Genomic DNA, 10,578 nt, shown 5'->3' with positions numbered 1-10,578 from the left:
CAGCAGAGTCAAACAGATCCCCATTCAGTAGCTCCAGCTTGTAACATTGTCAGATCTAGGGCTCAGAAAGCGAATAACACCTTTGAGGAGTTACCATTTTTCCATGTCAGGCTGTTTAGCAGATACCAGATATGTTATTAAAAATGGTATACTTTACCACCAGCAAGGCAAGGTTGAGGCCTTAGCATCACCACTAAGTCTCACACAGAAGGTACTGGAAGTAGGTCATTCTACCTTTCGGGCAGGTCACCTAGTCTTCCAAAAATCTCTCAGTAGTATTGGCGGTAGGGTTGTTCAGCCAGGCATGTACCCAAATGTCAAATACTTCAGTGCTTCATGTAAAACATGTCAGCTGTTATCACCTAGGGGAGAAGCTCAGGCTCAGCTTCAGCCATTACCTGCCATTGAAACACCATTGGAGAAAATAGGCGTGGATTTAGTGGAAAAACAGCAATGCTGGTGGAAATCGGTACATCTTGGTAATATGTGATTATGCCACTTGTTACCAAAAAGCCTTTCCTCTTAATTCTGTCAGACAGGTTGCTAACTGTCTTCTCCAACTCTTCTTGAGGGTAGGTATACCTAGAGAAGTCCTCACAGACTGTGGTACTTTCTTTCCAAACTTAATCTTAATCTTAAGGGTACCATCACAAGTGAGTCTGTTCTCCGGATTTTTCCCAGCCATTCACGCTGCAAGCAGATGCTTCTGGAGTTGGTCGTGGGCGTAGTGCTTCTGCAGGACGTAGGTGGAGAGAGGAACCCTGTCCTGTTTCTGAGCCGTAAGCTCTTGGACCAGGAGACCAGGTACTAAACGGTGGAGCGTTTGGCCATGAAGTGGGCCATTGAGGCGCTAATGTACTATTTGTTAGGATGTCACTTCAGGTGCTGAATCGTATGAAGGACTAACACCCGTCTTACTGGATGGTACCTGTCCCTGCAGCTTTATACCTTTACAGTCCAGGACCAGGCAGGGAAAGCCAATCTGGTGGCAGACTCTCCAGGGTACATGAGAATTGAAGTAGTGTACTCCTGGGAGAGGTGGGGAGGAAATGTAACAGTTGTTGTGGCAGTCGCTTGGTGGATGCCAGGTTGTGTGCCTTGGGTCACCTGTGAAGAGGGGTACAAAAATTGCATTGAACATTCTTTGCAATAGTAAAATGTATTTTAAATAAGTACAGTAAAACCTGTACTTTTTGGATTTTTGGATTGTGGAACGAATCATCTGAGTTTCCATTATTCCTTATGGGAAAATTCACTTTGATATACGAGTCCTTTGAATTACAAGCACGTTTCCGGAATGAATTATGCTCGCAAACCAAGGTACCACTGTATAGTGAGGCTCTGTTTAAAACAAGTAAACAGATGGGTATTGTTTGTAATGGATATTGTAATGTGTGGGGAACATGACTAACTTCTGCCTGTTCTCTTCCTCCCCGAGTGTTCAGGCAAAAGAGTTCCTTGGGGGCTTGATCACTTTTTATTAGTTTTGGGAGGGAGATACCACGTGGGAAGTGGATGGAGGGGAGTTCTGGTTTAGGTGCAAGCATTTATGTAAATAATTTATGGGTATTTAGTATTTGCGTGGATATGTATTTGTTGATGAATATTTATATTTTTGTATTGTTTTATGTAAATATTTATTGTGTATTCATGGGTGTGTAATAGATCAACTTCAGTGTCGTTCATGCCAATTAGTTTTAGAAGGGAACAGCTGTATATAAGGGAGGCATGCAGAATTTGGAGGGGACTGAATTTTGGTGAACACGGTTTGCAAAAATAAAGGGAAATGCTCGTATCTATGCCTGTGGCTCTCCTGAGTGGTTGTTTCATTGCTCGTCTTGGATGCTAACAGTCCCTGAAGTGCAATATGTGCATGGAACATAAATACATATAGTGGTAGTTTTTGCAATATTTGCCCAATTTAGCTTGTTGTAAAGAATGACAGTGGATTTTGATCACTGGATATGAACGTATTTTCGAGAGATTGGTGCTTTCTATACAAGTAAATACACAGCAAAGCATATTGGCAGCCTTTATGAAATATTACACAATACTATTATTTGTACGTTATTTTGATTGTAAAATGGTTCAAAATTATTTGAAATTTTAACATTTTTTTCCTCTTAAAAATTAAGGAATTTAGTTTTAGCATGCTCCATGCGAAAAGAGCAACTTGTAAAACAGACAGGGCTTATAAAAAAATTTTAAAAGTTAAATTTGTTTAGAAACTGTTTTTAGTGTTTGGAGAAGATGTATTAAATCTCTGCACTGTTATTGACTTTTAAATATAGCCTATATATGCTGGGTCACTAAAGATCCAAGGTATGTAACAGTGTTTTCTGAAAGTCCCATGTGCACAAGTGTAAAGAAAGTGTTTCGTTTACAAGAAAACAAAAGACTAATATGTACATAAATGCACATTGTATGCAGTTTAACCACTGAAAATGTTTCTAAAAAAGAAACCAATGAGTTTTAAGAGATCTGTCTTTTTTTTCTTTTGAAAATTTACTATTGCTCTTTAATAAGACAATGTAAGTATGTCTTATCCGATTACTCGACTAATCAATGGAATAATCTTTAGAAGACTCAACTACTAAAATAATCGACAGCTGCAGCCCTAGTCCTAGGCCCCGGGGCCACATCGGTTTTTGGGAAACAATCCAACCACAGCCACAGTTTTGGACTCCAAAGCGTCTACAAAGACGCCACCTTGGAGTCAAATGCAGCATAAACACACCTGGACCCGGCGGGTTCACACACCTGCTTTTAGCCGGGCAAAGTTTAAAAGAACTCAGTCTGGCCATTTTCATATAGAAATTTTATATTTATTTATATATATATATATATATATATATTTTTTAGCCAACACATTTCATTTAGGGATTTGTTCCCTTCAGAATGAAGGTGCCCCCCCCCCCCCCCCCCCCCAGCATGAACAATGGCTCAGTACGCCAAGCTCTGGTGTCTGGGGCCGATTCCAAATTCCCAAATACAAAGGCGGGAAGCAAAGGGACTGCGGTGGGATGGGGGGGGGGGGAAAACCTCCCACAGAGCGATCGGCCACAGGAACAAAGGAGGAGCCAAGGGGAGGGGGTTTGTTGGTTTGACTCCGCAATTGCAACTCCCTCCCCATGGCAGGGACGGCGGCACGACGATTCAGGGGGGAAGGGAATTCTCAACGGGACGCAGACATTTTGAATCGGAAGCCCCTGTCCAACCTGCCATCATGTCATGGGCACCGAGGGCCCAGGCGTCTCACTGCCCGTGTCCTGCACGATGTGGCAGATCCCTGAGCCGCGCACTATCCTGACATAACCATACATGGCACGTAATCTTGGACACTTGGGAATTGGGGAAGTCATCTCCATTTAAGTAAAAAGCACAAGCGGGTCCAAGAGCCAACTGCAACCTCTTTAAACACCCCCCCCCCGTCCCAAACACTGGGCTGGTCTGACCCAAACCACCCACCCAGCCAGCCAATTCAGAAAACAGTTTCCGAGCCTGCCCCAGGTCCACCTCTGTCGGGAACATCCAGACACTGACGACAGCACCCGTAACAGAATCCATCCGAACCGACCCGAGCCCTTACGGTAAACACAGGCAGCGTTTAGCGGACGGGCCCGCCGGGGTTGTCAGCGGTACACCAGGTGTGAGAGGACACCAGGGCGGCAGCCCAGCTGCTGGTGCGAGGCGAAGCTGTGCTGCGGGTTCCTGCGGCCGCAGGCGTCCTTGGCGTAAAGACTAACGCAGGTGCCGCATGACACCTTGGAGCAGCTGATGCACGTGTGGGAGGCGCCGGGTTTGTTGCAGAAGCCGCACCGCAGGATGCCGGCCCCCATGCAGTTGACCGAGGGGACGGCGCTGGCCGACTTGCCCAGATATGGCCGAGGGGCGATGGGGGGCTTCTCTGGACCGTTTGGGGGCCGGGGGCAGGGCTTGGGGTAGTCCTGCGGGGCCTCGGGCCTGCAGGAGGCACACAGGAGGCCCTCTCCCTGCAGAGCTGCAACTGGGGCCCCGCACCAGCGCCCGCAGCCCCGGCACTTAACTCCCTGGCCCCTGGGCCCCCAGAAGTCACGGGAAGCGGGGCGACGTGGGGGGGGCGGTGGTGCCAGTGGCTGCTGGAGGGGGGGCCCACGCTCTATGTATAGGTCCGGCTCATCCAGGGAACTCAGGGTGAAGGCCTGTGGGGGCTCAGCAGCGACGGGAGGGGTGCGTGGCTGTAGGCGGGGCCGCCCGGGCAGAGGGCCGGCCTGGGGAGGCTCCACAGGGCCCGTGTCCGGCTCCAGGCAGCGTGGCTCTTTGCGCAGGCTCAGCGAGGCACGCAGCACTGGCCGGGGGGGGGGCTGCCAGCTACCACTGCTGTCTGCCACGTCCACAGAGCGGGATGCGCGGGCACTCCTGCGCAGGTACGCCCGCTCCCTGTCGCGATCCCGCTCTGCATGGGCCCGCCAACGGCCTTCCTCCCTGCCAACGCCCCCACGCCTGACCTCCAGCTCCTCCACGCCCCCACGCCTCGCTTCCAGGGCCTCCGCCTCCGCGTTGGCGCCCCTGCGCCGGGCCGCTGCCTCACTCAGCAAACGGCACTCTGCACGCGCCAGGAAGAGCTCGAAGGCCAGCCGGCGCAGATGAGCCGTGCCCCCGGGGGGGTCCCCGGCACGCAGCCGCAGCTCCTGCTCCCGTGTGTAGCCCATGGAGTGCAGCAGGCAGCGCAGGTCCGCATCACACAGCGCTTCCTTTAGGTAATACACGTAGGGGCCTGTGAAGGTCTGCGAAGAAGCACAGGGGGGAGGGGGGAACATCAGAGATAAATATCTGCAGACAAACCTGAACATCTCAGCGTGCAGGAGGGACCAGGCACAAGCGGAGGTGTGTGATGTCATAGCAAACGTCACTGTAGGGATGGGCAGGATACACACACACACACATATATATATACACACACACACACACACTCCTGGGCAAAAAAATAAGAGTCAAAGCTTAATGTAGTGCAATTTGGGTTTCACCCATTTTTTTGCCCGGAAGTGTAGATATCAGCCAACATCAAGACATCAGCATCAGTCCGATGTATTAATCTTGGCTGCTTTTTAAACTTTATCAATATTCCAGGCTAGTACCACCAGAGCTAAAGGCACAACTACTAAAATAATGGAGATGACTACACTGGATAATCAGCCATTTTCCATAGAGAAGGACATGGGATTTCATGGGCTCATTCACCACTTAGAAGTCTCAAAGTACCGGTCCATCCATCCATTTTCCAAACCGCTTACCCTACTGGGTCACGGGGGGACCCTAGATTAACCCAAACATTTAAACAAATCTGAGAAATCTTGCGGGCAATCGGTTCATCACATATGTGTGGCTCAGTGGGCTACGCCTCTGTGATTGGAAGGTTGCTGGTTCAAGCCCAGCCTCAGCATGGCTGCGAGTCCTTGAGCAAGGCCCTTGACCCCCAGTTCCCTGGGTGCCACAACAGGTGGCTGTCCTTCACAGCCAGCTTGTCCTCACCCACAGAGGGGGAGGTGTAAAGAGAATTTCCCAACAAGGATAAAGGAAGTTTTCATTATTATTATTATCCATCCATTTTCCAAACCGTTTATCCTACTGGGTTGCGGGGGGTCCGGAGCCTATCCCGGAAGCAATGGGCACGAGGCAGGGAACAACCCAGGATGGGGGGCCAGCCCATCGCAGGGCACACTCACATACCATTCACTCACACATGCACACCTATGGGCAATTTAATAACTCCAATTAGCCTCAGCATGTTTTTGGACTGTGGGGGGAAACCGGAGTACCCGGAGGAAACCCCACAACGACATGGGGAGAACATGCAAACTCCACACACATGTGACCCAGGCAGAGACTCGAACCCGGGTCCCAGAGGTGTGAGGCAACAGTGCTAACCACTGCACCACCATGCCACCCCAAGTACCGGCCTATAAGATGACTATAATTTACTATTTAATCTAGCTTGCAGATGGAAATTTCATTTTTTGCAGAATAAAAAAACGACGTAACGTCATTCCGCTGATCTGTGCCGGCACCCCCATCAGGCAGCACTGCCTTTGATGTGCTTAATGTCTTTTGTACAGTGCAGTGGTTGGCCTTTTGTCAATTACACGGGCATGTTCTCCCTGTTTAATAACAACAAAAAATTTTATGTTCCGAGATTCGACTTTGTATGCAATTAATACAGGTGATATTTGGTGATTTTTTTTTTCAGTCAAGTTAAAAAAAGGTTTTAAATGAAAAGTTATTTAAAAAATTGAATAATCAAAACTAATCGCAACAGAAATAAATGATTTCCAGTGCATCCAATCATTCCCTTCCTACGCTGTTTATCCGATCACAGCCAAATCTGGTGTGCATTGTCTACCGATGGGTCCGACCAAGAGCTGTTCAAATCATTATGCTAATTGAAATGCTATGGCCAGTGTAGCATAATGAATTTGATGACAAAGCCACCAAACAGGATGTGGGGCCGTTTCTCCGAAAGGCTTTGACTCGTCAAAACCAAATTTGACAGTTGGGCTTGGGACCCAATTCTGTGGATGGTCAATGGAAAAGGTGTCATTAGACCACCAAGGGGCACAGCAATAAGCAAAAATGCCTTTTGGCTAATAACTGTTGAACGTACAAAAACGTTTGACATAGAAATATCTCTTATGTTGCCTAACACGATTGGAGGAGTCCAGTCCGATACATTGGGATTTTCATGACCACCTAATAGTTGCAGTTGCCATATTGGATTTCATTGAAAATTTAGGAATTACCTACTCCCAAAACACAGCCCAACTTCATCACAAGGATCTGATGGGATTCACTCAGGAGATCCACAGAGATGACCCTTGTCCAAAGACGACAAACCCCCACTGCTGCCTGTCTATCTGATGCTCATTAATATTTAATAAATGCTTTTATCCAAAGCGACATATTTCGCAGAAAGCAGGATCAGCCCGTCCCTGGAGCGATCGGGGTTTAAAGGTCCGATGGTGAAATCTCCCTGCTGAGCCTGGGATTGACACCTTCCGATCACAAGCACAGCACCCCAACCTGCCGAGCCACACACCGCCCACATAACACCTCCATATTTGATGGTGCTGAGGGATCCAGCAGCCACTCTCAGGACTGCTGTCATCTAACCCTGGCAAGTACTCATTCTAATGACTTAAGTGTGTGTGCGGGTTGGGCAGAATTCGGAACTGTGGACCCGCCCCGCGTCCCACGTTCGGAGCGGCGGACCCGCCCTCTGTCCAGAGCGGCACATGAGGCTGTCAGTCCAGCTCTTCTCCTTTTCCCACCATCTGTCGTGTGAATAGCAGGTTTCTCTTCTCCGGCAGGATACATTTATTATATCAACCATGACTCACAAACTGCACGGCTAACAGGTGGCACACTGCTACACATGTACGCATGCCTACCGATTCTCACGCTACGTCACCTCCCTCCTGGTAAAGGGACAGGTTTATGCTTCGGGGTTAGCGGTTGGTCGCACACCTTGATGCAGCGGAACTCCTTCTTCCAGGGGAAGAGCAGCAGGTTGACGCAGACGGTCTCCAGCATGCCGAAAGCAGTCTCCAGCCCCTGCAGGCCCGTCCCTCTGCGGCCACTCAGCGCGTTCTCTGCCACCTGGTAGAAGGGCAGCACACGGAAGCGCTGGGCTGGCTCTGGGAGGCGCGTCGCCAGCAAGGTCCCCGCCTCCGCCAGCAGCTGCGGCTCCCCCAGCCTGCCGGCCCCCTCCTCCCCCCCGTCCTCCTGCAGCCCCTCGTCCAGCCGCCGTTCCAGCCACTGCACGTACTTCTGGAAGAGCCCCTCCCTCAAGTTGACTTCCATGGGCGGCAGGTGGCACTGGAGTCTCGCTCATTCCCCCCGGGACCTCACTACAAATCCCCCTGCTGGCCGAAGCACCACGGTTCGGATGATGGGGTTTTGCCGAAGAAAGGCTCCCTGGGTTCACTGGATTTTGGGCTCAGGGTCAGTGGATGATGTTGGGGCAGCCGCTCAGCACGACATCCCAGCTGGGAGACCCCAAGAGAGACAACACATTAGCCATGCGGTCCCTTTTGGACCAAGAAAAGACAAGCATTTCAAGGGCTCAAGGAGCTGTAATCAATTGAGTAATATGCCCTTGATACTTACCTTACAACTATCACGCAGTCAAACATTATGCATTGAGGAAATCAATGCCCTGCTATATACTGAACTAAAATGCAAAGTGTGTAGTGGCACACAGTTGCCTCCCACCTGCTGTGGGAAGGAGAAGAGCACACACACCCACTGCCGCTGACATGCTGTGCGTGGGCTGGAGACTCGTGGCAATTATCGTTTCAAAACTTAAAGCTCGGTTTCTCTTTTAAACCTTTACAGAGACTAGTTGTCATCTTATCGCCTCAAGCACGGCCGGATGCGAGCTGTTGGTCTCGAATGGTCACAACGATGCCCGCATAGTGATCCGCATGTTTTTACACACGCCTACATAGCGAGCTGGCGATCGCCGGATCTGCGAGAGACAGCGGCGGAGTGGTGTCCTCCAGGGCCCGAGTGACAGATGGCATCCCCCCGCAGCACGCAAAGAAGAAATACGAGGACCGTAAAGTGCCGGGCGTATAGACAGGACAGTGAACTACATCTAGCGAGCGCGACTTCCCAAATAAACCAGTAGACCTAATACAAGATAAAACGATCGCCAGGTTCACAGAATTACACGGCAGCTTTATTAAATTAGCACGAACAGTTTCATTTTGCTTATATTCTCGGTCATGCAATCCATACGTTTGTTACTGCATCTCACTGACACCCTGTATGAAACTGGAATGCCCCCGTTTCCCGTACCCGCCACAGCAGCTTCCTTTCCTGGTCCCTGCACATTCGCGTTCATTTAACATCAATATCAGAACGACGGGCGATCGAGGATACACCGAGGTCATGGCATCTTGGTAATAATTCGCCCTGCGTTCATGTTTCACTCAGGTCACTCGTCCGAACAATGACAAAGACAAATAAAACTCACTGTACAGCAGCGATCCAGTGCCCTGCGCGCAGTGCTGCGCCGACCTCGCGCTCCAAGCAGGTGTACCCGTGGGCGCCGCTCCGTCTCATGCGCGCCGCTCCGTCTCATGCGCGCCGCACGCAACTAAGCGCGCCGTCTAGTTCAGCCCAGTGCCTTCACATCCTGCTGGAAATTCCCCCGGTGCTTGCGCGCATGCGCGCGAATGTGCCCTGCGTGCACGGTTGCGCCGCGGATGCCCGTTCAGGTGCGCGCTCGCCACTTTGGGAGCTACTTTACTCACGCGATGTGAACTTTGTCCAAGAAAAACAAATATACCGAGTTACTTATACTGACAGTAAAGCTACCGCAGGTTTAAGAGAAACAAAAAATACAAAAATTAACTCCAGTTCACAGAACGAATCACTTGTAAATATACGTAGCGATATAATACACATGCGACGTGTATTATTTTAATAAGCAGACCTTCAATACAGAAATTGATTGCTTTGGGTTATTTATTCATCCTCTGGCTTTTCAGGCACTACACAAAAACGTAGAGGAACCAGTTCGCCCATACCTGACCGCATTCCCGGGATCCGACGAGGCTTCTTTAAAAGCACGGAGGAATGTCTCCATGGGTTCAGGCATTAACAGGAAATCCAAAGTCTTTAAATGAGTTTGATGACTTCCCCATTTTTAAATTACAGGATGAACGAGGGTGAAAGGAAACACAAGGTCGGATATAACGTCAAGCTATTATAAAAACTAACGGAAATAGTAATTTTGTGTAAAATGCCTCTCGACAAAACATCAGACGAAATGATCAAGTTATACCAAGTTAGTAGATAAGCAAGTTTCAAAAGAAGGGACGGAGATAACAGTTTGAGTTTCTTTCGGGATATAGAGAATCCGTTTTTCTTTATGCATATATAATTCTGTCTTCACCATCTTTGCTTCTTGTACAGCCTAATTACTTGTACATGCTTTTCATTTTAATTCTTCTGGGGATTCCAGGCTTAATAAAAACGTTGAGAAATCGCAGAGTGGCTGTCAGGCGACATCAGAGGACACGCCCGTTCTCTAACACATTAGTTTCTCGTGCTGGATAAGGTTCAGAGTTAGTATCAGTTCAATTACCAAGCAGCTGTTTGTTAAAGAGTCATCAAATACAGCACCAACGACCAGATTAAAACCATTATACGCTGGCATTGCCTCGACCTGATCCCGTCGCGACCTGATCGGGGGCAGTATCGCATCTGCCCATCATCGGCGGTTCCTGTTCCTAAATTCATGTTCCTGAAACATTTTTTCTAATCTGATTTGCGTGTTCAACATGAAATTGTCATTTACTGTTAACAGTACATTTACCTTACTTCGCCCATCAAATAGCAAAATCAAAGTACCCTGGAAATGTATTTTTAAAATTTGATCTCGTCATAAGGCACTAGCCAGTACAAACTGAATTGCTGTCATTGCTGATGCGAGACGCTGATAAAGGATTGGGATTACGCAACTCGTCTTTTGAAGGTTGTGTGCAACCTGCCTTTCAGGTTTGCTTGGGGGTACTGGCTCCTGGCAGGAACTTC

General features: G+C 49.1%; 1 protein-coding gene across 3 annotated transcripts; it reads right to left on the bottom strand.

The window, feature by feature from the left end:
- Positions 1-2,868: 2,868 nt before the first annotated feature.
- On the bottom strand, positions 2,869-10,475 carry LOC125747819 (spermatogenesis-associated protein 2-like). Of its 3 annotated transcripts, XM_049023327.1 has the most exons (4): positions 9,570-10,475; positions 9,014-9,303; positions 7,501-8,021; positions 2,869-4,766 (listed from the first exon to the last, which is right to left on the bottom strand). In XM_049023327.1, exons 3-4 carry the CDS (start codon positions 7,834-7,836, stop codon positions 3,633-3,635), a joined length of 1,470 nt encoding a protein of 489 aa, XP_048879284.1. In that variant the 5' UTR covers positions 7,837-8,021; positions 9,014-9,303; positions 9,570-10,475; the 3' UTR covers positions 2,869-3,632. The 3 variants fall into 3 exon arrangements, with proteins under 3 accessions (XP_048879284.1, XP_048879285.1, XP_048879286.1); XM_049023328.1 differs by lacking the exon at positions 9,014-9,303; XM_049023329.1 differs by lacking the exons at positions 7,501-8,021; positions 9,570-10,475 and having other exon boundaries at positions 9,014-9,550.
- Between the last annotated feature and the right edge of the window lie 103 nt (positions 10,476-10,578).

This window comes from Brienomyrus brachyistius, chromosome 8, assembly GCF_023856365.1.
Source record: "Brienomyrus brachyistius isolate T26 chromosome 8, BBRACH_0.4, whole genome shotgun sequence".
Taxonomy (NCBI): Eukaryota; Metazoa; Chordata; class Actinopteri; order Osteoglossiformes; family Mormyridae; genus Brienomyrus; species Brienomyrus brachyistius.
This window is presented reverse-complemented; position numbering and strand designations above follow the sequence as displayed.